The following is a 17,052-nucleotide window of genomic DNA, read 5'->3' as shown; positions in this document are numbered from 1 at the left end:
AGTCAAACAAAACCCACCTATGGCCAATTTGATCCCAATGCATTATCAGTTTGATCTGGCTGAGAGTACACAGTAGACTCAGGCCTGAACAGGACCCTGTGGGACAGCTTAGGGGGAAGACTTTATAAAGCTGCTACAATAAAACCCTAAAGTATGGCAGCTTCTGTGTCGAAATGTAGGAACTACAAGTGGAAAAAAATATCTATACTCTTTTGACTTATCTGTTGACTCATGCCAAGATTAAATGCTAACTAAACTGGGTGTCTTATACATGGGGTTTATCTCTTCAATTGCTTTCACTGTAGAAAAATAGGTTTTCTTATATGAAGGGAGATTTGAGAATATCTAATGACATAATATTTACAAATCTTCTAATACAGAGCTTGAATATACAGAAGGCACCCAAAAAGCAAAACTTTCCTTAATTTCTAAAACCTTAAGTTAAAATTTTGGTGGAGGTTTCCCATGCACTGTTGGTGGGAAGATGACCGACATATCTCTTCTGGAAATCAATCTGGCCGCATATACCAATACCCTTAAAATCTTTCATATCCTCTTGATCAATTTATTCTACTTCTGGATATCAAACCTAAGGCAACAACCCACAACCTCACACACACACACACACACACACACACAGAGTCATGCACAAAAACTTTCACTAGAATGTTATGACATTAAAAAGTGAGAAACAAACTGAATGGCCAACAATGGAAAAATGGTTAGGTAAACTTAATGACTGATTATTCAGGTAACAAAAGTATGCTACCATAAACAAATGATGTTATTTAAGATTTTTATCCTTAATTCAAAGCATCAAAAGGTATTTTATTTTTAAAGGTGCACTAGTGGTTAAAACTAGGAAGAAAAGCAAAGAAATAATTATCATAAAAAGTCAGGACAATGATAGCCTCAGAGGAATAAGAGGGTACAGACAGTTTTTTTTTCAATTTTGTCATCAAATTTCTTTGAAAATTGCGATAAAATATACATAATATAAAATTTACCATTTTGATAATTTTAAGTATAAGTTCAGCAGTGTCAAACATTTTCACACTGTTCACCAATCCCCAGAACTCTTTTCATCATGTAAAACTAAAATCCATTAAACAGTAACTCCTCATTCTCTCCTCCCAAAAGCCATGGCAACCACCATTCTACCTTCTGCCTCCAAGGGTTTGACGACTCCAGGTTCCTCATATAAATGGAATCATAGTATTTGTCCTTTTTGTGACTGGCTTGTTTCACTTGGCATAATGTCATGAAGGTTGATCCATGTTGTGGCATGTGTTAGTTTCCTTCCTTTTTAAGGCTGAATCATATTCTATTGTCCATATATACCACATTGGCTTACCCATTCATCCGTCAACGGAAACTTGGGTTACTTCTACCTTTTGGCTATTGTGAATAATGCAGATATGAACATGAATGTACAAATACCTCTTTGAGACTCTGTTTTCAATCCATTTGGGTATATACCCAGAAGTGGAATGGCTGGATCATATAGTAATTCTATTTTTAATTTTTGAGCAGTTATACCATACAGAATTTCTAATAATAGCAAATGCTTTCATGATACCATTAAGTGAAAAAAGTAGGTTCTAAATACATACAGTATAACCTTAACTACACTTAGAAGAAAGCATAGGAAAACTGTCAAAGAGTAATAGTGGTTTCTAGTGGATGTTGGTAAAAGTAGACTTATATTCTCTTCTTTCCAAAGTTTATACTTGAATAATTTTCTATGATAACCATATGCTACACTGACAAGCAAGAAAAAAAGTTAAAAAAATTAAGTAGGACACATTTTTCTCCTGATCATCACATTATCCACTGCACTTAGTCTGATAGTCCATTTGGTTCACCACATTTACTAAAGGGAACACACACACACATACACACACACACACCACAGAGTTCCTTGTACAGCCAAAGCAGATACTAGATAACCAAAGTGAGTGATGAAAAAATTCAAGCCCAATATAACAGTAATTCCAGCTCTCAATCAAGGGAATAAATCTTTCCTCCTCTTAGTCCTACTTGACAGGGCTTTTAAGAAGTCCTTCTGATTTAGGCAGGGCCTATGATCCAGGTGGGATGGCAGGGCTGGGGTCTGCAGGGAGCAAAGGTGGGAGACAGGGCCATGATCAGGGACTACACTGACTCCTCTTCCATGGCAGCCACTGCCAGCCTCTCCAGGCCAGCAGCTGACCCTGTTCTCCTGCAGCTTCCAGCATGGGTCAGTGTAGTGTTTCTCCCGTAGTTGGAAATTGCCTTCGCACCATGAGCAAGACGGCAAATTGGATTGAGGAGGGAGGGAATGGAGGAAGAATGGGAAGGAAGGGGCTTGCAGGATTAATGAGCTGATTTCCATATGGGCTTTGACATCTGGGAATGAAAAGTGGCCTGTAAGAGTAGAAGCCTAGTCCTCTACTCAGGCCACGTTGCCAGCTGGCCATTCATCACCAAAAATTCCCCAACCCCATGGCTATTGCTTAATCATTTCACATAAATCCCTATTAATCTTGCAAAGTCAAAATATAAATATATGAGAAAAATCTTTATTTTATGTGCCCTCAATTTCAGGGTCAAAAATTTAAAAATTCAACCAGTTATCCAATGGCTCCAATGAACTTTTCAAAAAGAAAAAAAAACCTTCTTTGGGAATAAAAGGACAAATAAATGACACCCTCACTAATGTTTTTGTACTTGTTGGACTAAATGAGTTCAGGGCAATGATCAAATAAACTGCAGAATGGAAAAAGGGTGCTAAGATTTAAACCTTTTTTTTTTCAATAACATTAATGTTTCATAGCTGATAAAGAAAATCCTTAGTAGGCACAAAGGAACATTTTATTCTTCTTTCATGTGTAAATTACTAGAGGCATAAAGGAGCCTCTTAAGCAGTGGAACTGGGAACACTCCACACTGTAAGGACTTACACGGCGAACGAATGAAAGGCAGTTAAGAATTCGAAGGTAGGGGTCAGCTTTGAGAAGGGCTCCCTAGGACCCAGAATGGGCTGTGTGGGCATGGGAGCTATTAGTACAGACACTCTCAGAGGGCTTCAGGGACAGGGCGGCATATGACGGCCTGAAGCTTCATCACTTACATGTGATTTTATACTTTACTTCAGGGTTATGGTGTCAATGCTGTGGATAATAGAGAAAAACTGATAAATGGCTTCAGAATGGATTCCATTCTGGCAGTGTGTAACTTTATTTCAGGCTCTGAACACAACTTGATTAATATGGTAAATGTGTGTTGGGCAGCAGGAGAAAGCCTGTTGTTAGGAGCCATCTACAGACCCACCCATGATGTATAAAGTTCACACTTGAATAATACAGAGTTGACTTTACTGGAAAAATACAAGTGGCTTTCCTGGACGCTCAGCAAGGAAAGTGGGAACCCAGCGAATTGCAGTGATTCATGCCTTTGTTTTCTAGGGTGGGTAAATCCTGGAGAAAAATCAGAGATGGGTTGGGGGCAGGGTGTGATGATGATGAAAAGCCTGATTAGAAAATTGCAATAGGGGCTGTAAGGAAGGTTAAAAAGGCCAGGAGGACTTCTCCAGTGGAAGAGGAGACTGACGGCAGGGCTGCCATCCATTGTCGGGCACTGCACAACCTGAAGGTCCATTTAGATGGCTGGCCTGTTACTCCATCTCCTATGCCTCCAACAAGAAATGAGTTCAGGAAGCCAGTGGATGATTAACTTCTATGAGGCCCAGGCAGGGGTAGGAAGCTATGGGTGCAAACTCCCTTACAGCACTTTAATAACAGGACAGTTAGGGTTCTGCCTTGGGGCAGTCCTGGTTGGAAGCAGGAGTTTCAGTAGCGTAGCTACTGGAGGGCCATGACTTCCTGATCTCCAGATATAACAGCTAGGAGGACCTGGCCTAGTAATTGGTAAACAGATAAGGGCACAAATGTGATCATAATTCCCTGTCACCCGAAAAAGGTATCTTGGAGAAGTTGTCTAAACACCACCCAGGAGGCAAATGATAGCAGGCTTGGAGAAGTCAATCAACTCCTACTTTCTAAATAAAAGAGAAAAAACAAAAAATTGGACTAAAAATGAGAGGTAACTATCACTTTATTGGCATTTCAGACACTGGAGAATTTCCCCATCAATATCCCTGTCCAAAGCTATGGGTGCTCAGACAAACACAAAGGCTCACATATCCACACACTGGGAAATCCTTCACCAGCTCCCTTTCACCTAACGGTTTCCTTTAGGAGCTTCCACTGTGTAACCTCCATGTATTTCCTCAGCCTCATTCTCTGCCACATGTACCTTATACTTTCGGCTCCAGATGAGCTAAGTTCCTTATAGTTCTCCATACACAACATGCCACTTCACACCGTCATGTCTTTGCCTACGATATTACCTAAGTCTGGGGTGCCCCTCCCTGCCTGGCCACTTGGAAATTTCCAGTCTTGAAGGCTGAAGGCTAGTTCAGTGCTGACACCCTGCCCCTCCTCTGAGCTGCTCTTGCACCTGCTACACAGATTTGCTATTACACGTACCCTATTGGATAAAACTATTCACTTACATATCTTTGGCATTTCATGGGTGTGAGCTCCTTGAAGCCAGGACTAGTTCTTCTGTATCTTTGCAACACTGGATCTCCTATCACAGAGGCTAGTGCATAGCCTGTGCTCCAAAAGACTTTGTTGAATCTGCGGGCCCACACTGATCTGCAGGCCTCATTCTGTCCATTGCTTGCCTTGCATAGGAGGTGGGGAGCCCAAAAAAAGTGAACAGAAGTATATTTTTTGAAAAATACAAAAGAGGATGCTATTTTAGACCACCAATATATGGATTTTTAAGTGAATGCCAGACACTACAGCAAGGGGGCCCTTGCAGTAACACTGTCCTGCCAATATCAGAGTCCTGCAACATGGAATTTTGAACACAGTGCTACACACAGGACTCCCTGTGTTTTAAGTGAGAGAATCTTTTTACTCCATCTTTCACAGAGTAAATGTTTTAAGTTCTAGAATAAACTAACCGTGGAGAGGATAAAAAAATATAGGTACCCACACTCTTTCGCCTTGCTTATTCAAGCTACTCTACTACCTATCTAAAACAGGCAACTTCCACATCTTTTTCTTATTCACACTATATTGGTTCCTCTGTGCCAGCTTAAGTCTTAGACTAATCTCTCTAATCTCTGAGTTGCCATGGCACTTAAGAGTATGTACCACATGATTTAGTCAATTACTGCGTTTCACTGTCACAATATCTAACACAGGGCTGGACGCATAGCAGGTATTAATAAAAACAAACTGATGGGTGGACAGATAAAAAGCCATTATTACATGGCCCCCAGCCACATAGCTGTTTTAGAGAAATTATCAAGAAAATATTTTTCTTTTCTTTACCACAACCCAAAGTTCTAAAAAGATAAATACTCCAATAAGTTTAAAAAACTCATGCCAATGACTTTTAAAACTCCCACAACTAGGAACAGCAATTCTTCAATGTGTTCCTAACCCCTGATAACTCCTTGCTCCTGTGGGGTTTTAACATACCTCTTGGCCAGCCAGAGTTTGGCTTTGGTACAAACAGCAATGTCAGCCAGCTCCTGCTGCAAGTATGTATTCATTCTGTATTTGGAGTCTGAGAAGGCTTGTAATAAATGAAAAACCTAAACCAGAAAAGAGAAAAAGCAATATCCTGCTGTGAATATATATTTTTCCTAAATGCTCAGTTCCTCCCTTTTAGGTTTCCTCAAAATATTCCCCTCAAGGAAAACAGACACCTGCGGAATATGGCTCTAGTCTTTGCAGAAAAGCATGTTAGTTTTGGAGGGTGCAATAGGGGCGAGAAACCCACATTCCTTAATTGGTACCTGTGTTCTGGGTTCCCTGCACAATCTCCAAAAATGGGGATTGTGACTACTGTATGACCAATCATTTGATGCAAGAGCTTATGAGTTACAAACAACCTAGAAATTGATTTTGGCAAAGAAACGCCAACACCTTTCTCTAAGTTAGTTGTCTTATATGAAAAAAAAGTACCTTTTAAAGTCAAAGTCTTACTTTGTAGGAAAAATCAGTTGTCTGAGTCTAAACTGGTTTACATATCCGGGTTTATCAGAACAGGCTTGGCTAAAGCAGCTGGCCATAATGACGCCTGCCTTTGCAAATACTGGATAGTGACATCTGTAAACTGTCTAGATTTTTTTGGCAGATCTTCACTGAGATGTCAGGAGCAGAAGCAGTGAAGCAGACACGTCCTATTCTTGCTCTTATATGACATTACATATTGGAATTAAGCAGAGAAAGACAAATCCTGTTGTATCTCTAGCTGCCTCCATTTGGAATGAAGGCCGCAATTCTAGCAGACACATGGCATAGGCTGTATGCATGTCTATGTGTGCACACGCTCATAGATGTACGTCTTGGATTCATACTCTGTGATGACATCAACAAGGCCTCTGTAAGGAGTGTAAACCTGCTGTTGAGAAAGGAAGAGGACAAATGCAGAGGTGAGATCCTCTTACCTTAGCTAGTGGCAAGGAGAAAGATGCCTGAGAAATCCTTCAGTCCCCCTTATAAAAATCAAAGGGAGGGGGTGGGCGGAGCAAAGAAAGTACAGATAACACACATCAAACTTTGGGAGACTATTTTTTTTCCTATTGTATCCTTCACCAGAGCTGCAGATTCTTTCTAAGCAACAAGATTCAACTTTTTCTTTTCTTTTTCTCTTGTCAATGAGGCACATAACTGAGAGCTAAATATGGAAGGGACAAATGAGAAAGAGCAGGAGACCAAGATAAAAGAGATCCAGAATCATGAGACTCTGAGCAAGTATGAGCCAGCAGGTTTTCTGGGTCAGGTATCTGCAATGACTAACAACAAATACATGCTGAGTACCTTTTGTTTAGCAAGTCAAAATACATTTTTGATTACTGTATATAACTGCTATTTTTTTTTTAACAGAAGTAATTGTACAGGAGAATGCACACAAGTCCCAATGTGGAGACTGAAAATGCTTTCTCTAATAATGGATCTGTTATTGCAGAAGCAACAGATCAAATATCACTACTTCACCACACCCCCTGCAGGGACCCAAACCACCCATCGTGAAGTCTGGAGAAATGGTTCTGGCTGGGGCTTCTGTTCTTACGTGGTGACTGCCAGAGTGAAAAACAAAAAACCTCCCTCTGCCTGAATCCCCACTACACTGAGAGAGCTGGCAAAGTCACTGGGTCTTGCTTTACTTTCCTCCCCAGCTGCACAAAACCAAAGCACCCGGCTTTTCGTGGCATCACAGGACCGTCATTCATCAGCAGACACCAGCAAAATACACCACCTTGGAATTTACTTGTAAAGAAAGCTGTGAGATTTTCAAATCCTTCTCATTTAGAAGCAATCACTTCAAAAATAACTCCTGATGGATGTTTAAACTTAGTCCTATATTTGCTCACCTTACTTGGCAAAAACAAGGCTGTTTTTGAAACGCTTGGTAGCTCTGGTTTATGAAAATTAGCCTACAGGCCCATCAGTTCTGTCACATTGGGCACAAACCAGACAACAATTGTGATCCTGGTTATTCACCAGGAACGAAGAGCAATCTATTTACCTGGGATGACTGGAGAGGGAGGTAACATTAAGAAGAAACCTGGTGGAAATAAGCATGTAGGAGTGACAGTGCAATATAAGTGAAAGACAGGGTCAGAGAAGTCAAGGGGAAAATGGGGCAGGGCAGGGGCGGGAGAAGAGAAGACAGGGAGGGGACAGGAAAGAAAAGTTTTGTAAACAAAAGTCTGTAACAGGTTACTGTGTTTTGAGATAATTTTTTTTTCAAGAAAATTAATGAAAATATTTGAACACATGACTACCTTCACATGACATTTTACAGCATCAGGTTTAGTCTGCTCAGAAAAATGAGGGTATCTTTTGGTGTGAAGTACAGAAGACAGACCAGGCATCTGGAAGGGGCCAAGGTCACATCCAGGAGCTCTAGGCAGCTCCAAGGAAGGGTCATCTGTCTATCATCTCTGAAAGGACAGCAGGCGCAAAGCAACTCCCCCTCCTTCCCCTCTTCCTAAAGTTCTGGCCCAGAAGAACTTCTGGGCTAAGAGTGTGGTCAACCCCAAGCCGGCAACAATTTGGAAAAAGCCTCTAAATAGGACTTCACTGAACCAAACACAGAGAAACCAAAGCTGCCAGAACTGAGGATAACGACTAACTAAACGCACACAAGAACTCTCAGACATTTAGTGCCATTTTAGGTGTCCCAAACTCAAGACAGGATCCAAACATTCAGTCCACAAATATTTATTCAACAACTATTACCACTGGGCACAGCCCTAGGAGCTGCAGCAGAGAACAAATAAGAGACCCTGCTCTCCTAACGCTTACCCTCGAGTGATGGATAAACAATCAATCACTTCCGTGACTCTGGCTGGGACTTAGAACCTGTACAGTAGCATTGCCAGCACCTTCCTCCTACACTTGATCTCACCCTCCACCAAGCCAGGGCATAGCAGGGATTCGGCAAGCATTTGCTGAACTGATGTCCATATTTAGCGCCTCTTCCTATTAATTCTCTTTGGGACGCATGCCCGCCAACCCCATGTTAGGAGTGGAGACACAGAGTTGAGTAACACAGAACGCCCACCACACTCCGGTGTATTTCTAATCCAGGGGAGAAAACCGGGAGGCTAGAATAGTAAAAAGAATGTAGCCCTCTGGGATAGAGTGGGAGGAGCATGGACTTTGCAGCCAGTTACTGGGGGTTGGGGGATGGGGGTGAGTGGCTTTGGGCAACTTACCTAAGCTCTGTTTCCTCAATGTGAACAGCTTATAACAGTATCTATCTGTCTTGTGGGATTGTAGAGGGATTATATAGTACACTGCATACATTAGGCACCTGATAAAGATGTTAATTTTCTTCCTTCTCTGTCTGCTGCCTCCCGTCAAGCCCCCATTCCAAAATAAACAGTCAGAGAAGGCTTTGCAGAAAGAGTGATATTCGTACTTCGCTTTGAATAGAATCTTTTTTTTGAAAGAATCTTGCCAGAATCCAGGCAAGAATATGGAAGCAGAGGAAACTGAACCACAAAAAATTTGTAAAGGGCATTAAAATATTGGTATTGCCAACAAAAAGGGAATCTTAATGTAAACTATGGATTTTAATTAATAATAATGTATCAATACTGGTTCATTAATTGTAAAAAATGAACCACTCTAATGCAAGGTATCGATGATAGGAGAAAACTGGGAAGAGGGAGGCAGTAGAGGAATATATGGGAGCTCTCTGTACTACCTGCTCCATTTATTTGGAAATATACTACTGTTTTAAAAGAAACCTACTAATTACAAGAAAATATTGGGACTGCTCAGGGGACAGCCAAGTAGCTGCGTGTGACAGCACACAGCCAGGATGTATGTGGGTGGTAGCAGCCGCAGTTGGTGAGAGGGGTCAGGGCAGACGGAGAAGGATCTTAAATGCAACATCAATGAATGTGTACTCCGTTAAGGCAGCAAAGACCTCTGCAGAGAACTCTGATGTGATCAGACCTGTAATTTGGGAGAAAAAGGCAGCGGCAGTGTGGAGGCTGGATTAGAAGTGGCTGGATGACCAAGATGACTGCCAGTCGAGATGGGATGCTGAGGGTTGAAATCCAAAGCTGAAAAGCAAGAACAGCCTGTGGGCCAAAACTAGCTGCAGATGATTTCACATCAAGACCATTCAGATTTCCAACTTTTGAAAAGTTAGGAGATCTGGCAGTTGTGGGCCCGTACACCCACAGGGCAATAGTCACCAGGCCAGGACTGGCCCATTAGACCAGAAAAGCAGATTCTGGCTCACTGCCTTCCCTCTACCGTCTAGCACTCACAGGCACTAAGGTGGAGTGTCAATGTCATTTAGCACTGATCTCATGTTTTTCTTTTTTTTTTTTTACCTTTTGGAGAATCAAAAGGAAAATGAAACATTTAATGAACCCAAATCTCTACCACAAGTTTGAAAGCAAAGGATGGACTCAGGGGGCTGCATGCTTTTACCCATTCCCCTTCGCTCACTCACTGCCTGGCACAGGCAGGACTCTGATTCTGTGACACCCTCACTCCGCCCCGATCTCAATGATGGCAGCAGTGGAATGGAGAGGGAAGAACACATTTGAGAGACATGATGGAGGCTGAAGAAGTGGGAATTGGCAACTGCTTTAGAAATGGACTTGAAGGTCAGGGAAGAGCTCAACTTAGGCAGCTCGTGACTCAGGGCCATCTTTCAAGAGACTATGTAGCAGGTTTGGGAATGAGGGAGGGGGGTTTGGTGAGCTTGGTTAGGAGTATCCATCTGAGGGCTACTCCAGTTGGGGTAATTTATCTTGCAAAGCAGGAATTCTGTTGAGAGTGAAAAGGAGATCTATTACTGATCACATCAAGACAAACTGGGACAGCTGGTTACCTCTAGCTATAGGCGGCCCCTTGGGGAAAGATCAGAGTGGACTTATAGGTGTCATCAGCAAAAGAAACAGGAGAAAGCTTCATTGACTTAAGATAGTTGTGATCCAGTCAGAGATAGAAAGGAGGCACACACACAAAACCAAGTGCAAACCAACAGCACTGCCCTTGACCATCACAGGCCTGGACTGCTGAGACGTGAGGTGGTAGTGCCTGCCCTGAAGATGGGTGGTCAGGAAGCAGCTGAGAGGGGCCTTGCGTTCTGGCCCCTGAGATGCAAGCCCTAATGAAACTCTGTGTGGATCTAAATAAAGTCTGGAGAACCTGGAAACAGTTACCCTCTGCCCACCCCCGTCCCCACTATAAACACAGTGAGACTCAGGGGATCCCCCAAGCATCTGTGTAAAGCATGGGGTCTATTTTGGCAGCTTTGAATCTTAAAAGTAACTCCACAGAGCAAATGTGATGCTCTTTGAATAAATGACACAGGCCTAAAAGAGTCATGAGGCAGAGCCCTGAAAAAACGCGCACTGCACGAGTAAAATATGTCTGGTTTATGCGGCTGGACTAAAATAGTGACTTGTGTTAGACAAGATCAAAATGATATATGGTTGTTTGGGAATGCAACGCTGAGATGGGTTTTCCTCTTCACCAAGCATGGCTTCCAGGCAATTTTCCCCCTTATAAAATCAACAGCAGCTGAGCTCCAGAAACCAGCAGGTTCCAGCAATAACAGGACCAGGTTAGGCAGGCCATGAAAAAGGACAGCCTCCAATGAAAAAAGAGAAGTTCACTTCAGAAGTCTGATATAAATGGGGTGAATGTATTGTTATCATTAACAATCCTGAACTCTGAAGATCAACAAATCTACTCACTTCTACAACTGTGTTTTCTTAAAGACAAATTGTATTCTTCTTCTGCAGCATGCAGACTGTGGGAGAACTCTTTTACCCCGATCACATTCAGCCAAATATAGAATTTCTCTATCTGCCATTTTGCAGACTTCTCCCGTGCTGCTCCAACCCCCATAGCTAAGTCAGAGCCACATTTTTCCAAGCCCAGTGTTTACACAGGGTTTTATTTCGGCTGGTAAAACATCTGTATTTTTTCAGGGACTTAAATAAATGATCTATGCCGGGAATGTACAGTATAGGGTGATGTCAGGCCCCCTTTTTTTCTCAACTCACTGGGCAGAACAGGCAAACATTGTTTCAGCCTGTAGATGGGAATGTGAATATTTATCCTGTCGATTTAATTCATACAAACAGAACTAAAGGCAGGCAGGCAGAGGTATTTTATGGCTTTAAGTAAGACTGAAAAGGGTGGGGTAGGTTATGAGGAGGGGGATGGCTGAGGGAGGAATCAAATTTTTGAATCCACAGAAACATGCTGAACCATATAACTGCCAGGAAATGGATATAGAAAAACTTATTTAAAAAGTAGGCAGATGATGTTTGCATGTGTGTGTGGCAGTGGGGAGGAGATGGGAAAGCAAGAGAAGAGTTCTCTAACTTACATGACATTTATAATCGTTATAACAATGTGGTTTAGGATTTGTTTTCTGCTTCAGGCACATTAATCTTATCCCCCAGCTACCACAGGCTTCTCAGGGCATCCACAGAGCAGGGCACTGTGCTGTTGGGTATCTGCACATACCTCGTTACCTATACAGACAGCTCAACACACCATACTTCTTTACCGACAGCCCAAGCATTACCAGCCTTGGAGGGTTAGTGTGGAGGACAGGCATGGTCTGGGGATACTTGAGCTGCTCAACCTGGTCATTCCCACAAAAAAGGGCTTTGTGGGCATGTACCACCCACAGGTGCCACCCAGCTGACCCAATGCTAGAGGCAGGCCAGGATGCATTTCAGTGGTAATCCCCTACACCTGCCAACTTCGACCTATTTATCACATGAGAACACATCCTAGGAAGGTCTTGCTAAGTTCCCAAAAGGTGACACTTGGCTGTGTTGTGTTGCTGCTTCAGGAAAAGGACACTATTATAAAATGTAAATATTTCCTAGCGGACTCTGGCCCGGTGAAGAGAATCACAGGAAATAGGCCATGAATATGCTTAAGGACTAAAATGTACAAAACACAAAGTTTGTAGGGACCTGGAAATTCACTTTGTGTCTAAATGCATTCCCTCTTTTATTAAAAGTCCCACTTTTCAAGTTCAGGAACCAAAAGACCTTACTTATACCTAGATGCTGAAAAAAACAAACAACTTGGCTGACTGGCCTCTAAACTTATTTTACACATGGCTGCAGAGAATCTTCTTAAGAGACCTTACTGCACCACTCCCAAGTTCAAAATCCTTTGATGGCTTCCAGCCTCTTAAAGAATTTGGTGGGAAAGAAAAGCTTAACCGACCTTTTTAGTTTCACCTCCTACTTCCTCCACTTCATATACTTATTCTGTGGCCCTATGGGACGATTTCCCATTCCTGACAACTTACACATACTTTTCTGTCCAGGATGTTTCTTCCATTTCTCTCCCCTCCTTCTCCACTCTGCCTTTTGAAATTCCATTCATACAGCAAGGCCCAGCTGAAACACCACCTCCCCCATAAAGCCTCCCTCAGCTTTCATCAACTGCCACTTCCCCCACCCCAACTGAGACTACTCTTTTCCTGTTCAGTATATTTCACTTGATTTTTTTTTTAACTTTTAAAATCCTGTCAACATGCTTATCAATCCACAATTTCCTTTCCTGGGGTATATAGCTCTTTGAAGGAAAGAACTGTGTCCTGTTCTTCATAGCTCCTGGGGCCCCAAGGATATGTAGCGGTGGAGAGGGGGTCAATAAATAGAGCATTTATTGATCTAGAATCCCACCACACCCCCTTACCAGGGGTGGCAGGAGCAGAACCGATATCCACAGCAGCAGCTGGGGCACTAAAAGCTACCTTCTAAACTCTCCCCATACAATGGGGTGGGGGGAAATGTTCAGTATTACCAAGAGAGTGAGTATACATTTGTCTCGGATCATCTCTGGAGTGGGGCTCCAAATGTTACACTGCTTTTAGGGATCCTGTCACCCAGGAGAAGTGTCAAGAGCCCTGAGCTCTTGAGTAAGAGAGGTTTGGGAAGTGATGTCAAAGGTATTCAACCGTAACTCAACATACAAACAAAAGCTTGCATACAAAGAATTAACAATTTGCTAAACATTGACACACTATCTTTTCTAACTAAAGAGTTCCTAACTTCAGAGCACAGACAACATTTCTGAAAATCTATGCATAAAATGTTTTAAGTTAGAAATTATTTAATTGTAAAATAAACCAGCTTAAATTCTTTAGGAGAAGCTTTAATTATACTTGATAATTTATCTTTTCTATATATCTGGATCTTCAACTACTGAGTTTCCTTAAAGACAAAACTGAGATCAGTAAGGTATTCTCTGATGTAGCAAAACTGATTAATGAAGAATAATACAGATTATTTGTTCAGTCAAGACAGTTAACTTTAAAGCAATACATAAGCAGCGAAGTTGGTGGAATAAATGTAACAAAATTAGTCATGAGTCAATAATTGTTGAAGCTGAGTGATGGGTAAATGGGATTCATTATATTATTCTTTTTACAATTGTGTATATTTAAATTTTTCTATAACAAAAGTTTCATAAAAAGATTCAGAGAGGGAGAGATGAAAGGAAAGAGAAAACAGTTGTAGGACATAGAAATAAAATCAGTATAAAAAGAGTTTATGATCTAGTGCAAGAAATAAGATCTGTATATAACTAACTAAAATTCAAGGTGGAAAACAATAAATAAGAGAGATAGAGAATGGATGGTACAGAATTAAATCCACTGGAAACTCAATAGAAGATACAAGTGACATTTTCTTGTCTGAAAAAGTATTTAAAGAATAGTGAAAATCTGATTTACTCAACAAGTGGTATTAAGACAATCAACCAGGTCTTTCGGAAACAATATGGTTGGATTCCTACCCAAAACCTTGCAGTGAAATAAACACCGGATGGAGAAACTAACCAAATGTAAAGGAAAAAAAAAAAAAGGAACTATAAAAATGTGAGAAGAAAACAGGAAAATGTTTCATAATCTTCAGGTAAAAATGGGCTTTCTAAGAATGAACACAAAACCATGAATATAAAAATGGTGTAAATATGTCAACATAAAAACTGAGAACTTTTGTATTGCAAAAACTACTAGTAATATTCAAAAGAAAAGACAAATCAAGGACAAAATATTTGCTAATTCCTCTAAGGAACAAAGTGGAAATCAGTAACAAAACTTAAAGTAATTCAATAAAATATGGAATGAATTACAAACTTTCTCCATTCATAGCACCCGTACACCTCAATAATTTTTTCATGGTGCCTCTAGGCCAAAAGAAATATAGAATAGTTCTATTTATTATGTAGTTAGATCCAAACAACCTAGTAAGTATTTATGCCCTAACAACTTAGGAACTGTTTGAAAAAATAATACACCTAAGTTGAAAGAAAAAGTATTTTGATTTTATTCTGCAATAAGCACAAATTACTAAAGGGATGTGTGCGCCTGTTGAATACTTCATAACTTCCCAAGCCTTGGAATCATTGGACTCTACCACCCTCATTCCTGTTTCACATTGACTTCCTTACAGTATTTGCTTTTTATCACAGCAATGATCAAAGACTCAACTTTGCAAAGATATACAAAGGAATATTCAAAAGGAATGTAGTGTCAGCTAATGTTTAATAACTGTAAATTACTTGAAGCCAGTGGTTCACATAATATCTCACAGATGTCAAGTGTCTTCTCCCAAAATTTAAAATTATCCCACAGTGCTTTGGCATACACTTTGGGAACTGCAAATATTTAGCAAAGAATATAAACAAGCAATTCAGAAATGAAATACTAATAGCTAATAAACATATGAAGAAATGTTTAATTTCATTAATGCTTAAGATAGTGCAATTAAAATAGTTAATTTAAAAAATTGATTTGCACAAAATTTTTAACAAATGGGTAGGACCCATCATTAGATGGGTAAGTAAACAGACACATTCATCACTGGTGGGAGTATAAATTGTCAACAATCATTCTGGGGGGTAACCAGCAGGGCCATGTTGTTGTACATACGATGTATTCTATACAAATGTTATCAAAATGGAAAACATGCACATTCTTCATTCTAGGAATTTATTTCATAGGAACACTTAGAGATATGGGCAAAGATGTCCAAGGATGATCTTCAGCAGCACTAATTATACTAAGAAACTTTAGAAATAACCATCTTGACAAACAGGTCAAGAAATGAAAAGTTGAAAAAATTATGGGATATTCCTCCAAATATCCCATCATATACAGTCATTAAAAGGGTGTTACAAATTTATATGGACTGACATGAAAATATCTCCAAGAATACTGGGAAGTGAAAAAGTAAGCTGCAAAAATTAGTATGATTCTATTTTTATTGATGCCTAATTATTAACAGTGGGGGCAGGGAGTTTTACACTCAATGTTGCCTATTTCTGTAATTCAGAAAGGTTTACAGTAAGAATGCATTACTTCTTTAACTTTTTATTTTGAAATTATAGCCTTATAACAAGCTGAAAAATAGTAGAGGTGGTATATGCTTAGCTTCCCCCAACTGTGATATTTTATGTAACTGTAGTACTGTATCAAAACCAGAAAACGGACACAGGCACATTACTGTTAACTAAACTATATGTTTATTCAGTTTTTGCCATTTTTTACAAGTATTCATTATTGTGTGTGTATGTGCAAGGGCAAAAGACTGTGAATCTTTGTAAGTCAAAAAAGTGACAACTGTTTATAAAGCAACTGTTTATATTTTCACATGGAGGAAGGAAAAAAATGATTCCTCTAAACCCCTAGGAATGGACATTTGGGTGGTCGCCCCTCCCCCTCACAGCTTGTTTGTTCCTTTGCCATTCAATATTATTTTTTATATGCCATTATTTACATGGATTTGTATAACCACCACAAGATACAAAATTGTCTTATCACCACAAAGGAAAAATGCAGTATTTGTGGAATCACAAAAAACAAAAGCTAAATAAATAATACTCTTTTTATCATGTGTTGTCTAACTCCATACTCAATATGAAAATTCACATTGGGAAAGGTGGCTATGTGGCAATTTTCACTAAGACACAGAAATTAAAGAAAAGGAACTTTTCAGAAGACAAAAGTGAAGATGTTACTACTCTTCCAAGGCTCCTCTAGACCCCTCCCCTGTGACTTTTCAGATTTGTGCCCAATGTGGGTGGAAGACCAGGTCAGAGAAGGGATCCACTGAGGGTAGAGAGGGCTGGCGGCAGGAGAGCTGAGAAACATTCTTGAGAGCTGCAGCAGTATCTCCAGTTTGTCTCTTCAACAAACAAGGCCAAAGGAACTGTAAAGTTATATTAATTTGCATTACCCAGATTTTAGAGCAGCTGTAAAATTTGTCTTTAAGGAGTCTGACTCACAGAAAATGATTTGGCTTTCAGCACCTGGTCTTCAGGCTGGTAATGCACATTACTCCGAGCTGCCCAGTGAGGGAATTGGGGACAAAATATTCCACAGACCTGGCACTGGGCTGGAGCCCGCATCAGGAGTCTGCGGGCTTCCCGCATGCTGCGTCACAGAGGCTCCTCTTTGTGAAAACTG

General features: G+C 40.6%; 1 protein-coding gene across 10 annotated transcripts in view; it reads right to left on the bottom strand.

Annotated features, from left to right (window-relative positions):
- The window catches only part of THADA (THADA armadillo repeat containing), a 319,658-nt gene that overhangs the window by 91,923 nt on the left and 210,683 nt on the right, over window positions 1–17,052 (bottom strand). For 7 of the 10 annotated variants that reach the window (XM_017657268.3, XM_017657270.3, XM_036990823.2 and 4 more), the window contains exon 30: window positions 5,538–5,653. The exons of 2 other annotated variants lie outside the window; for them this stretch is intronic. In XM_017657268.3, the coding sequence (XP_017512757.3) occupies window positions 5,538–5,653 (116 nt within the window). Of the gene's footprint in view, window positions 1–5,537; window positions 5,654–14,489; window positions 17,050–17,052 lie in introns of those variants that run through there. One more of the 10 variants, XM_073213851.1, reaches the window with a different exon arrangement.

This window comes from Manis javanica, chromosome 1 (genome assembly GCF_040802235.1).
Source record: "Manis javanica isolate MJ-LG chromosome 1, MJ_LKY, whole genome shotgun sequence".
NCBI classification, from domain to species: domain Eukaryota; kingdom Metazoa; phylum Chordata; class Mammalia; order Pholidota; family Manidae; genus Manis; species Manis javanica.
The sequence above is the reverse complement of the archived record's forward strand: the minus strand, read 5'-3'. Positions and strand labels throughout refer to the sequence as shown.